The 16723-nt window shown below is 61.9% G+C and overlaps 3 protein-coding genes across 4 annotated transcripts; 1 reads left to right on the forward strand and 2 right to left on the reverse strand.

The window, feature by feature from the left end:
- Nucleotides 1–10: 10 nt before the first annotated feature.
- Nucleotides 11–10474, reverse strand: LOC141928772 (tubulin polyglutamylase TTLL13-like). Its single transcript, XM_074837461.1, has 14 exons — nucleotides 10356–10474; nucleotides 9693–9823; nucleotides 7988–8144; nucleotides 7600–7743; nucleotides 6464–6549; nucleotides 6097–6322; nucleotides 5490–5674; nucleotides 4330–4518; nucleotides 3694–3865; nucleotides 3177–3374; nucleotides 1417–1759; nucleotides 551–1073; nucleotides 374–484; nucleotides 11–296 (listed from the first exon to the last, which is right to left on the reverse strand). Exons 1-14 carry the CDS (start codon nucleotides 10374–10376, stop codon nucleotides 26–28), a joined length of 2757 nt encoding a protein of 918 aa, XP_074693562.1. The 5' UTR covers nucleotides 10377–10474; the 3' UTR covers nucleotides 11–25.
- Nucleotides 10475–12416: 1942 nt separating this feature from the next.
- Nucleotides 12417–13678, reverse strand: GDPGP1 (GDP-D-glucose phosphorylase 1). Its single transcript, XM_074837454.1, has one exon. The coding sequence runs from the start codon at nucleotides 13676–13678 to the stop codon at nucleotides 12596–12598; it is 1083 nt and encodes a 360-aa protein (XP_074693555.1). The 3' UTR covers nucleotides 12417–12595.
- Nucleotides 13679–13717: 39 nt separating this feature from the next.
- CIB1 (calcium and integrin binding 1) lies at nucleotides 13718–16723 on the forward strand. Of its 2 annotated transcripts, XR_012624864.1 has the most exons (8): nucleotides 13718–13884; nucleotides 14038–14072; nucleotides 14511–14613; nucleotides 14920–15073; nucleotides 15303–15421; nucleotides 15499–15587; nucleotides 15834–16442; nucleotides 16475–16723. XR_012624864.1 is itself a non-coding variant. In XM_074837460.1 (7 exons), the coding sequence occupies exons 1-7, from the start codon at nucleotides 13834–13836 to the stop codon at nucleotides 15853–15855; spliced, it is 573 nt and encodes a 190-aa protein (XP_074693561.1). In that variant the 5' UTR covers nucleotides 13718–13833; the 3' UTR covers nucleotides 15856–16723. The 2 variants fall into 2 exon arrangements, 1 of the variants encoding a protein (XP_074693561.1); XM_074837460.1 differs by having other exon boundaries at nucleotides 15834–16723.

Consider the following 16723-nt stretch of genomic DNA (forward strand, 5'->3'; position numbering starts at 1 on the left):
CGGAGGCGGGTCCCCGTCAAACCGTTTATTGCGCGCCGGGCCCCGACCCGCCCCGGCCCCGCGGCAGCCGGTACAGCAGCGTGCCGTCGGGGGCTCGCACCTCGCCGTCCGCGGCCGGTGCTCCCGGGGCCGGTCCCGGGGCGGCGTTCAGCGCCCTCTCGTCCTGCCGCTGGCGGCGGCGCGGCGGGGGGCAGCCCCGGCCCCGCAGCACCCGCCGCACCACGTCGGGGCTGACACCGAAGCTCCGGGCCAGGCGCTCCGGCGGCCACTCCTCGGGCAGCTCCTGCCGCAGGAACCTGCGGGGACGAGCACTGGTCACCGGGGCACGGTCCCGGTCACCGGGGGCCCGGCCCGGTCCGGCCCCGCCGCTCACCGCATCTGCTCCATCGCCTCCCAGGTCAGGGTGCGCTCGGGGGCTCCGCCGCGCCCCTCCAGCTCCCGCCGCAGCCGCTCCAGCCGCGCCGCCGTCCGCCGCCGCCGAGCCCTGCGGGGGAGAGACGTGAGAGTCCGGGTCCCCGCTCCCGGTTCCCGCTCCCCGGCCGCCCCGCACCTCTCGGCCTCGTCCAGCGCCGGCTCCGGCGCTTCCGGGTCCCCGGACCACGCCGCCGCCCGCCGCGGGGTCCCGGTGAGGAGCGCGGCCGCCCGCAGCCCGCGCCGCAGCAACGCCGCCGCCATGGCCGGCAACCGGGAAACCGGGCGGGGCCGGCGGCGGGGGCGGCCCCCGCGCCCCGGGGGACCCGGCTGCTGCTGGGGGGGTGCAGGCAGGGGCACAGGCAGCAGCCCCACGGCCTGGCAGGGGTAAAGCTGCCCGGGGTGTGCGGCGGGACCCTCTCGAGGGGTGCAGACAACCGGCCCCGGGGAGCCGCCGTGGCTCTGGGGCGAGCGCCCACCCGGAGGAAGGCCGGGAACGGGCATCCCCGCTGGCCCGTTACCTGGGCAGGGCTGCGGGGCTCCGGCGCGGCACGGGACACGCGTGCGCTGGGCGGCGGAGGAGACGGGGAGCTCCCGCGCTGCATCGCCTGCGGCTTCCCCCGTGCTGGCAGGGGACCCTGGGTGACCGCAGCCAGCGTCACCTGGAAGAGCAGGGGCAGACATGGGGGGCAGGCGGACACCGGCGGCTCTGCGGGTCTGACGGCGTTTCTGACCCGACTCTCAAGTGTTTGGGGGCTTCCCAGGCTCCCCCATCCCAGCACACCCACCCTTGGTCCCAGGAGACCACCCGCTCTCTTCCTCGCCTCTGCAAACAGGACGCTACCGGCCTCGGGCAGAGACTTCCAGCGATCACCCCTCCGCGGGGCATGAGCCCCATCCAGCCCCCCCGCTCCCCCCACCCCAACAATCCAGGGAACATCCACAGCTCCCAGGCCTCTGGAGCCTCCCCGCTGCCAGAGCCGAAGGGACGTAACGTGTACTCACAGCCTTCAGCCTCGCTGCCGGTGCCGGGCAGCCGCCGGCCTCTCACCTGCAGCCCCCTGGGTTGGGTGCAGGGCTGGGTCACCGCTGCCGTCCGGCCCCGCAGCCAGCGCCCGTCCTGCACCCCGAGCTGCTCCCGGGAAGGGATGCCCCAGCCTCGAACGGAGAGAGTGCCCGCGGCGGCAGGATGAGAGCCCAGTCCGGCTGGCAGCTCGGCGCTGGCTCCGGGGTGGCGTAAGAACTGCCGTGCCGAGGGCCAGGCCGGGCCTCCCAGCAGCGAGAGGGGGACGAGCGTTGTTAAGCAGTGGCCGTCGCGGTCCCTGAGCACATCCCAGACAAGCTGCGGCTGGAAGGAAAGAGAGCGGCTGCGGTCGCCATCCCATCATCCCACCACCCCAGATCATCTAAGGGGTGATGGCAGCTGCCTGCCTGATCTGCCTGCGGCAGTGCCAAGACCCCCCTCCTCTGCCCATAACCGGGGCACGGGGTTTGTGCTGGGCTGGGAAGGTTCAGTGATGAAGGGTCTGACCCACCCCCAGGTCATCTGCTACTGCTGAAAACATTACCCAGATTTTAGGTAGAGTTCGGGTTTCTGGTTACGTTCCTCTGGTAGAGGAAAAGGCAGCTACCGTCAGTTCTTACGGATCAAATCCCACCTTAGACTTCTTTAGTTAAATTAAATGGACTATTTCCAATTTCCCGTAAGGTAATAGAAGACTCCTCAGTCCTGAGGAATTCTTGCAACTCTGGTGCCTTGAGTTTATCAGCACTGTTCTGAGGCGTGTCTCCCTTCCCGCGGGAGGAGGCCGCCTGTCTGGGAACAGTCGGTGCCGGGGGCAGCAGCGGCCTTTGCACAGCGTTTCCTCAACTCTGGGTGCAGAACCGGCCCTTCCCCGGCACAGCGGGTGACTCCAGAACAGCCCTTGCAGCCTCCTGGTGCCCACAGACAGGCTGTGGGCTTCCTCCTCCTCTGGTTTTAGAGTGGCAGTGTGGTTTGGCAACCGGCGTGGTAGCCAAAACTGGGTTTGAGACAACCATGCGGATTTCCTTTAACCCTGGGTCCAAACCCCGCTCTCCTGGGTCCCTTCCTTCAGCCGTGCACCCCCGGACAGTCTGGGGCGTGGGAGCAGCAGTGCCGAGGGTTTACGCCATCAGAGCGAGGGTGACTCAAGGGGGAGCCCCAGACCGAGGGCTGCGCCCCGCAGGGTTCAGGCACAGGCACTAACTCCTCACCCGCCCTGTGCGGGCAACGGTGTGGTGCAGAGGGCAAGATGTTCAGGGAGAGGCACTGTTTGCAGTGCAGGATTCACCTGAAGATGTTCTGGGGTTTTTTTAGACATCCCCACGCTTCCCTTTGGTCCCTCTGTGCCACGTGCGCTCCTTTACCGTGCTCCTAGCACGTCCTGACCTACCAAGGAATTAATTCTGACAGCCAGGATGACACCACTGCCCCGAAGCAGTGGGCTGTGCTCTGGAATAGCAGGGAGAGGGGCCGCCTGGGGAAGGTGCTCAGGGGCTCTACACAGCCAGTGGGTGCACGCCCAGCTCGCCCGTTTGGGAAGGGACAAAATCACTGTATGAAAACCCACAGACCCGGATGCTACATTGAATCTCATTTAAATATGAGCCACACCAGAGGTGCTCGGTGCCCGTGGCTCACTCCTCAGTGCCTGTGGCTCACTCCTCAGTGCCCGTGGCTCGCTCCTCACGACCCTCCCGCCAACGGCCACCTCGCAGGACAGGTCTGGGCCACCTTCAGTTACCTGGCTCCTGGGGATAACAGCAGAGGATGTCGGGGTGTCAGCTGGTCTGTCGGCTGTGGGGAGCAGCTGGGAGAGCTGATCTACAATGCCCAGCCCTCGGATAAGTTTCTCACGCTGCAGAAGAGCATTCACTCTTTTCTTCTCCTCGTGTTCCACGATATCCTGGGGTTGTGTAGAGTCGTACTGTGTGCGCTGCGCCTTAGGAAAGAAAGGTCTGAGTTGAAGCTGTAGTAAAGCACAAGAGAGACAAAGCCACAGGCTGCTCGCAGCCCCAGGGAGAACTGCAGGCATGGGGGGTGGGGGGCGGGTGTGGAACGAAGATCCCAGTGGGAGCCACAACAGGGAAGGGACAACACTGGTGCTTGCGAGCACCTCCCAGCACAAGCTGTCAGCTCTGCGGACTTCCCGAGGGGGAGTCCAGCCTTGTAGTTCCTCTCCCTGGGAGACACCCGTGGCCCAGCGCTGTTCCCAGAACTGCTGGGAGCCCCGTGGACAAGCACTGACAGGAGCAAGGTACCTTTCTGTCCCACCCCCTGGTGAGGCGGGTCGTAGGAGCTGTGGTTTTATTACGGATCTGGGATTTGTCCCCAGCTGAATCTCCATGCAGGTCATCTTTCCTCTCCGTTTTCTTCTTCCTGGTAAGAGCTTCCAACTTTTCTTTTTTCAGGCGAATTTCCTCCAGTTGCTGCCTGCCATAGAATAGTAGTCTTAGTCACTGGTTCAATAAAAGCCATAATAGCAAAAGGCTATTGTGAAGCCTTTAGTCCAAGGACATTTCACTTAGTCAGAAGTTCTGTAGTAAATAGCCCATAATAGAAGCGTGCCAAGAAATGGGCCAGGAGTGCCTTTAAGACTCTCACTGCTGTAAGAAATGCCCTCGAATTAGGCTGTGCCCGGCAGAAGGGTGGAGGACACTCGTGACACGGTGCCTCCAGAGTCCAAAAGCTGATGGAATGTTGCATTTGCCTCTCCAGGGTACGTATGAAAGGAAGCTGCTTTGTGGTGGTGGCAGCACACTCAGACTCCTTCCCTCCCAGCTCTCCCCAGCTCACTGACTATGTTAAGCACCTGAGTTGCTCCCCAGAAGGGATGGGAAACAAGAGGTCTCTGTGCCACCCCTGGGAGGAGCAGGATTTCCACAGGAGCAGTGTACCTGGCGTACTCCTCCCGCGCTCTGGATGCCACCGTTTCCTGGAAGAGGGAGCTGCTCTGCTTGAAAAATGGCTCGTACTTCTCCATCCCACACGCTGGATAAATGCGCCGGTAGCCACCCAGGTGCGCGTTCTCGTACTTCTCTGCCTGGGAGAGCCAGGCTGCCTGGTTGCTCTCTAACTCCTCGCGTCTGCAAACCGGGAGAAAGCACTGGCAGGGAGCTGCGACAGGAGGCTCGGGGTGCTGTCCTGGCTGTGGAATGAGGGCCTGGCCAGCACTTCCCCCCATCTTTCCCCATTTGGGAGCCTGTTTCATGTGGGTGTGCTGCAGGGAACCAACGCAACCCACGCTGCTTCATCTGCTACCTGCGGAGCACTGGTGAGGCCATTGCAGCACCCTCCCTGCCGCCCAGGCTCACACCCTGCCCTGCAGCCTGTTCACCCCACTAACCCGGTTACGAGAGTTAAAATGTTAAAATGTGCCTGTTTGAGGCATCTCTGCCACCCACGTGCTGCTGGGAGCTTTCCTGGCTAGCAGGAAGCTCAGAGCAGCCCAGGCTGCAGGGGCTGGCACAGTACGGGGCTGACACGCTCAGAGTCGCCAGCCCGGAGTTATCTCAGGTCTCCTAATTGAAAAGGGAGCTGGAGGGAGTTCCTGCCTCGCCCTGCACAGAGAGAAAAGCCAGGCAGCAGGCTCAAATAACCTCGAGAGGCCATGTGGATTAATTAATCATGAAAGGACATGCAGATGGAGAAGAGGAGGGGAACCCTCAGCCCTGGAAGGAGCCCTGCTCTGGAGAAGGGCCCTGTGACCCCGGGTGCTCTCGGTCCCCAGAGCAGCGCTGTGGCCCGTCTGTCGAGCATCACTGGGAGCCCAGGGGTGCTGCCACTGCCCTCGGCACTGAAGGACGTGACAAGCAGGCGCAGCTCGATGGGGGTGACTCTGAACAGGGCCCAGAGCACCAGGCGTCTCGGATCTAGCGCTCAGAGGCAAGCACTGGCTCTTCCTCACAGAATGCAGATGGCTCGGAGCTCTCTTCTCAGAGGCTCTAGAGGGCTGCAGCCTCTGGGAGCTTTAATTTGGAGACAGCCAGCCTCGGTTTTATCCCACTCCACCGTGCCCCATCTTTTCTCACTGCAGCGCTATGGGGAAGAGCAACACCTGGATGCACGGAGAGTCTGATGGGCCCGGAGGAGCCGCTCCTTTGCCCGCTGTTTGTCTTCCTCCAGCACCTTCCTTTTGTTACAGGCATGCACATTTATCAGGTTGATGGTATCGCAGAGAAGAGCATCCTTCACCTCACGGTCTAGGTGAGAGTCTGTGGTGAAGCTGGGAGAGTGGTTCACCTGCCAAAACAAGCAGTTCATCGAACGTGGCAGCCCAGAGCAGCCCCCAGCCGGCCCCACCACACGCTCTCATGGACGTTCTTCCCTGCAACAGCAACAGCGAGCAGGCTGCAGGCACGGGGCAGCTTTTCTGAATTCAGGACACTGTGAGAGGCCACAGAGTCCTGAGGTTCAGGAAACTCCCCGCTGTTAGAGAGGGTGCCCAGGGAATGGGCTCTTAGATTCCGCTTAGCCTACAGCAAGTTGCTTGGCTCCTTGTCCTTGCAGCCTGATTCATTTTGTTAACGAGGTGGCCCTTTTTAATCAAACAAGTTCTGCTCATCCCACCAGCCCTCACTCTGGAGCCTCCCTGAGACGAGCCATCTCTCGGCTACCTGCTGCTTCCAGAGTTGCTTCAACACAGCAGGAGTCTCCTTCCTCACCTCTAGCAGCCACGGCTTCAACTTTCTGTCCAGCAAAATATCAAAACCCAGTATCTCAAAGCAGGCGCAGCCAGTCGTGCGGTTTGGAAAGCAGCTTTGGTAATTGTGCTTCACAACAGGGTGAGCTGAAATGAGAGTCTTTATAATAATATCTTCAATATCTTCCCAGAGTTTTGTTGTATTGTAGCTGTTATCCCTCATCCAGGCATTCAGGGTGGACAGTTTCCTGCGTGGAGGACAGGAGGTGACAAGGACTGAGCTGTGACACCATGCCTGCCCCAGGAAGGTTGGCAGTTAACCAGGGTCCCAAATACAGCTCCCCTGCGGGGTGTGCAGCGGGCACTGCGGGACCTGGATGAGGCAATACCTCTTACTGCCCATCGTGTCATCCTGGACGAAGTTTTCATTATGTTTGTTGATGGCGTAATTGGTCAAATGCATGCAGATATCACCCTGGTAGAGGAACCGTAAGAGACTCGTTTACTCTTAACCACAGAGCGTAAATAGAAACAGCCCCATTAGCACTAATTAACCACCAGCTTCACCCGCTTCTTCTCTGTGGCGGTGGCTTGCAGCGAGGAGTTAATCATGCTGGTGAGTCCCCCTCTAGCCAGAAGTTATTGCTGACAGAGCTCCATCCTCCCCGAAGCTCTGTCCTGTTCTCTGGGGAGTCAGCTCCAGGAGCCATTCTGGCGGGGCTCACCAAGGGACTCAGGACAGAAGCTGCAGCTAGTTTCTGCAGATTTCTCTTCATTTCCCCAAAGCAGACCACCTCTCCGACAGAGGCGCGTGTCGGAGGGCGTGCACGTACACACAGGCAGCTCCAGGGGTGTGGGGCTGGGCAGTGACTGTGGCAGGGCAGCCCAGCACTACAGCTCGTCCTCCGCTGGGGTCCAACAGCTCACAGACCCCCACCCAGAGATGGGCATGGCCATACTCTGCACCTTGCCTTCCCAGTTCCCCTCCCTATCTCTCCTAGGCTCTTCCAGTACCACCAGATAATCCCCAGGTCGCTCTTTTCCACCTGGAGCATGGGCAGACGAGGAATGGTGTGGACTTGGTGCTCATAAAGAAGGAAGAAGCAGTGGGAGTGTTGCCCAGAAGCACCGTGGGGTCTCTGTCCTTGCAGGTTTTCAACACCTGACTGGGTGAAACCCCAAGAAACCAGATTGGAATTTATTGTTGACCCAGTTTTGAGCAGAAGGTTGGACTCGAGACTTTCCAAGGTTCCTTCCAAGCAAAACAACTCCATGATTCTGTGATAATGCCAGTAAACAGCCCAAATGTGGGGCCTGGGAGTAGATCTACTTCAGATGCTCCTGAAATACCTTCCTTGAGGAGGAGGGAGAGGTACAGAGGGAGGGGAGAATAGAAAAGAAGAAAGTTGGGTCCCACGAAACGCACCAGTCCCTGTCTTTTCAAGGTCTGGAACGCCCCGAGGACAAATTAGGGACTAACACCTATAGATGCTATGCAAGCTTTTTGAAAACTTCCCTTTTTTACCAGGTTTCTGCTGCTGGGATCGATGTACCTCATGGTGGCAAACCGGGCCAGACCCTCCTTGTAGACAAAAATCCTCAGCGGGTCACAAGATGTAACCAGCACGTAGATCCGCATGTCAAATTTAAAGCCGTCAATAAGGAAAGGCTGTGAGAAAAGAGGCAGGAGCGAGCATGAGATAAAGAACCGCTGCTAGGCGTGCTGCCAGTTCCTCGCAGTTGGCTGCTCTCTCTGCACTGCTTGTGCCTCTCTGTGGCAGCTCGGCAGCCAGGAGAAAGGCAAACCTTGGCCGTGGCACCGCGGCCGCCCTGGCTGCTCTGGGAAGGCATAGGGCGAAGGACGCATGGAGGGTGCAGGGTGCTGGAAAAGCGATTGAGACTGTCCCCGTTACCTTAGAGATATACTGCTGACAGATCATGCGCTCTCCGTGTTTGATCTCCTCGGGATTGTGCGTTATGAAGATCCCTCTCCCTTGGCAGCCGCTGTCTGGTTTGCAGATGAACGTTCTGTTTCTCCTCGTGCGTCTGTAGGCCTGGAAATCGCCATAGCTGTGCAAGGCAGGGGTGGCTCTTACAAGCTGCAAAAAACCTGCCCCCAAGCTCTCTCATAACAGTAGGGACTCAAACTACGACGCTGCAGGCCAGAACAAACCAAACTTCTGCAGCAGAGGAGCAGCACACCTGTTCCTGATCTCATCAGTTACAGACTGGTCCTTGTGCCACCTGACAGAGCTCTCTTGGTTCCACCGTTAACTCGGGCACATCCCCGGCGCTCCCGGAGGGTTCACAGGAAGCCGTCACCTCTGTGCATACAGGAGCCAGCAAGATCTTGGCTCTGCTGCCACAGGGAGAGCAGGAGAAAATAAACAAGCCCTGGCTACGAAGGAGGAAGAGGAGGTCACACGGTTTTACATCTCCTTTTACGCCAGCTCATCAGCAAGCAGGCAGGAGGCCCCACCAGAGCGTTCCAAGCAGGAGCAGAGGCTCGCGAGCTGAGCTCCCGCCTCGCGTCACAGGGCTGCTTCATGAGCAGCTCCCACGGGAGCACGGTGCTTTGAAGAGTCAAGCCCATATGTCAGTTATTCTGCTGCAGATGGAGAAGCCCCTTCTCTCTAGTGGGCATCACATTTAGGGCAAGAGAGGGGCAAATACCCCATGACACTGGGCAAAAAAACAGGACAAATCCCCCCCAGCAGTGCCGAGAGCAATCTGAGTCCAGGAAATGCAGCCTGGAAAGAAAAATGAGAGAACGAGGTCTGTCTTCTCCAGGAAAGGGAAGGCAACAGCCTTCCTGGACGTTGCACACTATTAGCAAAAGGCAGCAAACCGCTGTTCTCCACGGCCAGTGCAGACGGGAGAAGTACTAAGTGCTGGTATTTCAGCAAAGATGCTTTAGGTCAGAAATTAAGAAAATCACTCTAACCACGAGGAGAGTTCAGCTACAGAACAGGTGATGGGAGCCCTACTTCGAGGTCTTCAGGAAATGGTAAGAATAAAATCTAAGTGTGGGCATCTTGTCTCCTTAAAACCGCACAGACTTTGAGAGCCCAGAGAAGCCCAGCCTTCCACCCCAAAGCTCGAGGAATTCCGTGACGGTTTACATCTAACTGTGTACATATTAGCATAGCGACCTCCCCTCTCCCACCGCCCTCTGCGTGCTCAGCTGCAGTGGTCAGCAGAGGTGTGGGGGCTCTGAAGACCCCCACCGCAGTCAGTGGGGTGGAACTGCCTTGTGCCCCCATCCCGGGTGAGCGACAGGCACCGAGGCAGCCGGTGGGGATGGGAGCCTGGCACGCTGCCCTGCTGCCGCCTCTCCCCTTCACCCTGAGCTGCAGAGAGACCTTCCCCGCCCATTTACACCTCCCACTCAACCAACGCCCTGCAGATTCAGTCTAATAGCAATTAAAGGTGTATGAAGCTAGAACCGTGTCTCAACAGCCCGTTCGGTTCCAGGGAAGGTGACAAAGGCCTGGGCCAAGAGATGGAGTCTCGAATCTCAGAGAGGCGCCCCCATCCCAGCCCGGGCTGTCAGGCACAGGGGCTCCCACTTCCTCATTTCACCCCCGTGTTCTCGGCGCATTCGCATGTAGCACTCACTCAGCTGGCAGGCACCAAGTGCGGGGAAATATATTGTACTCCTTGGGGAAGAGCCTGAGCATGCGGTTAAGGTTGCGAGCCAACAAGTCCTTACGGCAGATCTCTATCATGCCCGGAAAATGGTTGATTTTCTGAAAGAGGTGAAGATGAAAAACAGAATCAGCAAGGGAACGGCAGGGATTCTCCTGGAGACCCGAGGAAAGCCTGCGTGTGGAGAAACTGGCACGCAGAACAGGAAGCTGGGCCTGTGGTTGCCTTGAACGTCTGCTGAGGGACAAGATTACGCTCCAACTGCTTTATCTGAACTTCACCAGCATGATTTATCTGCTCGTTCCATCTCTCCCTCCCTAGAGTATCACAGCTTCAGGAAGGGAGCCATTTGTCATCAAGAACCATTTATTTCATGCTACATTAAAGGGGTTGGCGGCTTTCCAGTTCACACTGCTAACTGCCAGAGCGTCGCGGATGGCACCGTACCAGCGACACAACAGAAGTAAAGGCTTGTCAACCTGCACACTGTGGAACCGATGCAGAGAAGGGGGCACGGGTGCTAGTCCAGACACTTCAGTTCCATTCTGCAAGACATTGTCCAATAACAACCCCCCCTCTCACCCTCCCTCCTGAGCGCTTCCCGCTGGGCAGCCTTTACACGGGGGTATTTACCTGAAACCGCTTCATTTCCATGACACGCTCCAGAGAGACCGAGTAGTCCGTCCAACACACCGTCCACTCCTCGTCTTCTCCCGCCTCTTTCAGCCCGCAGCATCGTGCCGCCCGCCGCACTGTACCAGAGCAAGCACATGACAGGGGCCAGGCAGAGGATGTAAGTGCCAGGGACTGTTAAATCCCCAAAATAACCGGGGCAGGAGTGTGGAACAAACCTCACCAGGCTGCAGTTCCACTCTCGGAGACGCAAGGTATTGTTGGGACCCTTCAGGAGGTGTCAGAAACAGCAGCTTTACCCAGCTAAACTCACACCGGGCTCTGGCTACAGGTGTACTGGGAGCCATCAGCCCCCTAAGCCCACATGCCTTGAGGTCCCACAGCACCTCCTGAACTACAGCAGGCTTGAATCGCTGCGGGTCTGACATCGCACGGGCAGATACAAGTCTTCTGAAGGGATGAGTCTCATCTCTGAACTCAAAAGCTATTTGACAGCAGAAGACACAAGCTCTGGAGCAGAAGGTCACTGCTGGGATGGTTCATGTTAGTGCCAGTTCTGAATTTGGCTTCTCAGGGGGCTGTGGAGGCTATGAAGGCCAACGCATGCTAGGAACTGTTGTGAAATGGTTCTGGGACCTGCGGTGCCCGCACTGCCACACCACCCCCACTGCAGGTCCCCATCCACTCTCCTGCCTCCAAACTGCCTGGGCATGGCCTGAGGTAAAACACGCGGCTCCTGTCCCTGCACAGCTGACCAGGCTGTGACCTTCAGCAACGCAAATGTGGTTGCACTGCTAGAACAGTCATTAGCAAATTGGCTAAAAGCATCCATCAAATGACAGGAGTCTGTTCTTTTAAGAAACAGTTTGTGGCAGCAAAGAAGAGCAAGACAGGAGAGGGGACCAGCTCCCTGGAGACGAGAGGTTCTGGGTACCGGTCCTGTCTGTTCCATCACCGGCTTTACGTTAAACAGCTGAGGGCTCTCACACCATTTCCCCAGGTGCAGGTACCAGTCATTTATTGTAACTGCCCCTAACTAACCCCTTTTCGCCTGTTTTGGCAAACATGTGGCGAATGCAGATGTACAGAGGGGCGAGGGCTTGCACAGTTTGTGTCTCTTTAAACCAGAGGGCACCTCAGTCCAAGGTGTGAAAAACCTCCTACTTTCCACAGGGGCCCAAGTCACTCGCAACCAATAAATACATAAACCGAAAGCGACTGTGTGGTGAAAATTTGGCACCAGCGCTCTGCCCTGGCTGAGCGGGCGCCCGCAGAGCCTGGCGGGCTGACCCGCAGGGACGCCCTGCAGCACCTCGGACTTACCGCTCTCGTACTTGCAGCTGGTCAGATTGATGGAGGGAACGCTGGAATGGAGAGAGACGACAGAGCGGCCGCTCAGCGAGGAGCCAGGCCCCGTCCCGGGCACAGGCGGGCTGTGACACAAGAGCTAACAGGCAAAACAAGAGCTAACGGGCAAAACAGGAGCTAATGAGCAAATAAGGAGCCAACGGGCCCAGCCAGCCATGAGGTGACATGGCGGAGGGGTCCTGAACAGGGCCCTGCCCTGGACGCGTCACACTTGGGATTACTGGGACAATTTAAGGGAAAGAGCGTTTATTTTCGGATTTGGATGGTCCCTGGAAAGTTGCTCTGGGGCGGAGGTGGAGGTGAGGAGCAGGGCTGGGCCCCGGGTCCGCCTCCTGCCGCCAAGCCCGGTAATGAACGTGAGTCAGGCGGAGCAGACGGTGGTTACGGGGCAGGGCAGGGCCCTCCCGTGAGCTGGGGTCGGACTTCCCGGGGTCCCGGCGGGACACGGGCACAACGGACTGGGCCGGGGTAGGGGGGGTGTGTGGCTGCGGCTCTGCCCGCCGCACTCGCCTGCGCTTCCTCCGCCTCCTCCGCGGCTCGGGGCCGAGGGGGCCGCCGAGGGTGGCGGGCCGGCCCGGGGGGGTTCCCGGGGCTGACCCCCCCTCCTCGCTACCGCCGCCGCCCGCCTCCATGGCGCCCGCTGCCCCTGGGGCCCCGTTCCCATGGCGACGGGGCCGCTCCCCCTCCCCATACACCATCGAGACGCCGGTGCCGCCAGCCAGAGTGGCGCCGGGCGGGTCACGTGGCCGGCAGCCGCGCACTCCGCCGCCGCGCAGCGCCCCCTGGCGAACGGCGCGGAGGCAGCCGCCGCCGGTCCCGGTCCCGGTCCCGGTCCCGGTGCGGCGAGAGGCCCCGTGCGGCCCCGCCCCCGCTCATCCCGCCAGCAGCCGCGCCAGGTCCTCGCCGAGGCGCAGCATTTGCGGCTCCGTCAGCAGGGGCTCGCGGATGGCGCGCAGGGCCTCGGCCTCGGTGATGTCCCGGTAGAGCGGCGCCGCCGGCAGCGGCAGGTAGCCCGCCAGCTCGCACAGCGCCACGTTCAAGGCCGCGCCCGCCTTGGCGCCGAAGAGGGGCCGGCGCGGCCACAGCAGCACCCGCAGCCCCCGCCCGGCCCCGGGCCCGGCCCCCGCCGCGCCCTCCGGCGGGTCGCCCCGCGTCGCGAACACGTTGTAGGCCAGGCCGGTGTCCTCCAGGTGCTCCGCCGCCCGGCACACGTCCCCGGCCAGCGCCTCCAGCCCGGCGGGACCCGCCGCGTAGAAGAGGAAGGCGGGCGCCGGGACGCCGGTGAGGAGGCTGAGGCCGCGCGGCGGGCAGAGCGGGCGGGCGGGCGCCGACTCCACCAGCAGCGGCCGGTCCAGGTAGAGGCCGTGGAGGTGCAGGTGGTTCACGGAGGCGCAGGCCCCGCGGCCGTTGAAGCCCAGGCGGAAGCCCGGGTGGGCGCTGAGCAGCGCGGCCTCCAGCCCCCCGCGCAGCGCCGCCGCCGTGAGGGCCTGCGGCAGCCCCCGCGCCGGCTCCGGCAGCAGCAGGACGTGGCCCCGCTCCAGCGGGCTGGCGTTGATGGCCACCAGGAGCCGGTCGCCGTCCCCGCCCGCCCTGCGCAGGCGGAGCAGCACCTCGCCGGGGGCAATGCGGGTGAAGTTGAAGGCCCCGGGGTCGAAGGGCTGCCGGAGGCTGCGGACAGCCTGCGGCGGGCGGCGCTCGGTGCCGCGCTGGACGTTGAGCTGGGCCACCAGCCCCATGGGGCCGGGCAGGACGCGGGTGGGCAGCGGCCCCAGCCGGTACCGGAACAGGCCCCGCTCCATCCTGTCGCTCCAGCCCGCCAGCAGCGCCCGGTCGAAGCGGGACGGCGCGGAGCCCGGCTCCCCCCCCCAGCCGGCTCCCTGCAGGACGAAATCCTCCTCCCCGTAGGCGAACTCCTCGGGGCGCGGGTCGCCCGGTTGTTCGCCCGCCACCGCCATGCCGCGGGTCCCGGGGCTCGAGGCGGGCACAGCCGCGAGGACCGACCGGTGCCCCCCGGTGTCTCCCGTCACCCCGCGGGCCGTGCCCGCCCCGGGGCGGGGCGTTGCCGGGGGAGCGGCAGGGTGACGTGAAGGCGGAAGCGGCGGGGGCCGCCATGGGGGGCTCGGGCAGCCTGTTACCGCGGGAAGCGCTGAGCGAGTACCAGGTACCTGGGCACCGGCACCGGGGGAGGCCCGCGGGTCGCGGGGGGAACGGTACTGCCCCGGGGCGGGAGGTGCCCCGAGGCCAAAGGCTCCCAGGGCTGAGGGGCTCTGGGCCAAGCCCCGGTTCCCAGTGCTGACGGGCGCTCTCCCCGCAGGAGCTGACCTTCCTGAGCAAACAGGAGATCCTGCTGTAAGTACGGCGCTGGGTAGGGAGCGGGGGGCACCTCGCCCCCCGCTGCGAGGGGTTTTGTCTCCTCCGTGGGGGTGCGGGGGGCCCCCGGCCCCGCTGCGGGGTGTCCATCCCCCCGCGGAGCTGCTCCACACCACGCAGGAGGTGCCGAGCCCAGGCTGGGCCTTTCCCCGCTGGCCATGACTTCAGGGGCAAAGGTCTGGGGGTGCCACCAGTGGCACAGGGCGCAGGGACGGCTCTTTCCCCCCTCCGAAGCCCCAGCCGTCTGGGGGGGGGGCAGGGCCGACCCCCCGCCCCCGCTGCGGGCCGTGGGGGTGGGGGGAGCAGAGGCAGGCTGGCACGGAGCTGTGGGAAAGGGGCCGTTGCCTCTGCGCAGCGCTGGGAAGAGCCGCCCGCGCTGCCCATGCCCACAGCCTCTCTTGTTCTTGCCTCTTCAAGTGCCTACAAGAGGTTCAGTGAACTGCTGCCAAAGGAGGAGAGGGAGAACGCCTGCTCCGTGCGGCTCCCCGAGAGCCACATCCTGACGCTGCCCGAGCTGCGGGTACGGTGCCTGGCAGACAGCGGGACGCGCTGCTGCTCCCCGGGGCCGCGCGTGTTTGGGCAGGGCCCCCTTCACCCGCCGCCGTGCCAGTGCTTCGCCCTCGCCATGCTGCACCAGCAAACAGCTTCCTTGTCCCCGCCGTGCCGTGGAGGATCCCAGAGATCCCTGCAGCCCCGTGGAGGCTCTTGTGCAGAGTGGGGGGACCCGCTCGTCCGCGGGGTTGGCAGCAGCCTGTGGCCGGCGTCTGCCGCAAGGGAGCTGGCCTGGCGCTGCCCAGCCCTGCCCTGAGCCCTTCTGTGTTGGCAGGCGAACCCCTTCCAGCACCAGATCTGCCGCGTGTTCTCCACCTCGGACGAGGGGGACGGCAGCATGTCCTTCGAAGACTTCCTCGACATGCTGAGCGTCTTCAGCGACACCGCTACCTTGGACATCAAATCTCACTACGCCTTCCGCATCTTTGGTAAGGCTGGGGGGCGGATGCTGCGTTCTGGGGTCCCCGCGCCTCGGGGGGCAGGGATAAATCCGTGCTCAGGAGGGGTGGGAACTCCCTGTGAGAACTGCTGGTTTGGTGCAGCACGGCCTGGAGCCCACCGCGAGTCACCCAGGCCCTCTCCTTGCCGAGCACGGCTGCTCATGACTCTCTGGGGTCGCTGCGACCCTGCCAAAACGTAACTTTCCCCTCCCCAAAGACTTTGATGGGGATGGGGCTCTGGACAGAAAGGACCTGGAGAAACTGGTGAACTGTCTGACGGGGCACGGTGAGGAGTCCCGGCTGAGCACCGCCGAGATGGAGCAGCTCATCCAAAACGTGAGGACCGTCAGGTGGGGCAAGGGCCGCCGCACAGGCCACGTGGAGCTCACTGCCTGCTTCTCCCTCCCCTCCAGATCCTGGAGGAGTCTGACATCGACAAGGATGGCACCATCAATCTCTCTGAGTTCCAGCACATCGTCTCCCGCTCCCCAGACTTCACCAGGTAGGGTGGTGTCCAGTGGCATGGCTTGTCCCAGGGGGTTTGCCCGCCCCGCTGGCCGTGCTGGGGCAGAGCTCTCGGTTACCCTGGGTGAGATCTCCCACAGCCGCGGAGGGAGCAGTGTCCCGTGCTCGCTCTGCAGAGCCTCTCCCACACCACCTAACGCCGCCTCCCTGCCGCGCTGGAAGCTCGCAGACCGCTTGCGTGTGACCCAGCGAGGAGGTGTGGAACCTGTTGTGTCTCTTGCAGCTCCTTCAAGATCGTCCTGTGAGAGCCCCTCTCCAGACCCACTCCTCCGGCTGCTGCAGCTCTTCGTGGTCTCAGACGTTTCCTCTTTCAGCACGCAGAGCGCAGAGGCCCCTGCTCCGTGCCGCACAGTGCCTTGGGCCAGACACCCCCCTGCTTCCCTTGCGCCAGGCGAGACGGCGGAAGCTGCAGCCTGCAGAGGTGGGGCCCCGGGAGGCTGCCTTGCCTGCAGCCCTGCTGCTCTCCCAGGATCAGAGAGCTCCTTTTTTAACTTAATTTTAACTCCTTATGCAAACCATGGGTAGCTCTGTGGGTGGGGGGAGGCACGCAGAGGTGCTCCTGCCTGGGGGCCTGCTGCACCAGCACCAGCACAGCCCCTCTCTGCCCTCACTACCAATTCGTGCCTTCCACGAGCAGGCAGGGACCTGCCTCCCCCTGCCAAGCCCCTGCCTGGCTCTCCCATCTTCTCGGGGGCCTCCCTGCTGCAATGTGGGTCTGTTTGAGCAATAACCCAAAGTGGATCCATTTCTCTGAGCAATAACCCCAAAGTGGATCCATTTTACTCAGCAATAACCCCAAAGTGGATCCATTTTACTCAGCAATAATCCCAAAGTGGATCCGTTTTACTCAGCAATAACCCCAAGGTGGATCCGTTTCAGCAGTAACCCCAAAGTGGATCTGTTTCTCTCAGCAATGACCCCAAAGTGGCACCGTAGAGGTGCCACCCCGGCAGCAGAGCTGTCCCGCCACGCTGTCTCAGCACTGACCACGCTCAGGCCCTTTCCCTCCTTTCCTCTCTGCCCCCGCCTCTGGCTCAAGCTCAGCAGCTGCTCTGGCCTCTTCCTCCCTCTGCTCCTGCGAGGACACAAATAAAGGGCTCTGGTTTCACCCTC

Source organism: Strix aluco, chromosome 12 (genome assembly GCF_031877795.1).
Source record: "Strix aluco isolate bStrAlu1 chromosome 12, bStrAlu1.hap1, whole genome shotgun sequence".
Classification (NCBI taxonomy): Eukaryota; Metazoa; Chordata; class Aves; order Strigiformes; family Strigidae; genus Strix; species Strix aluco.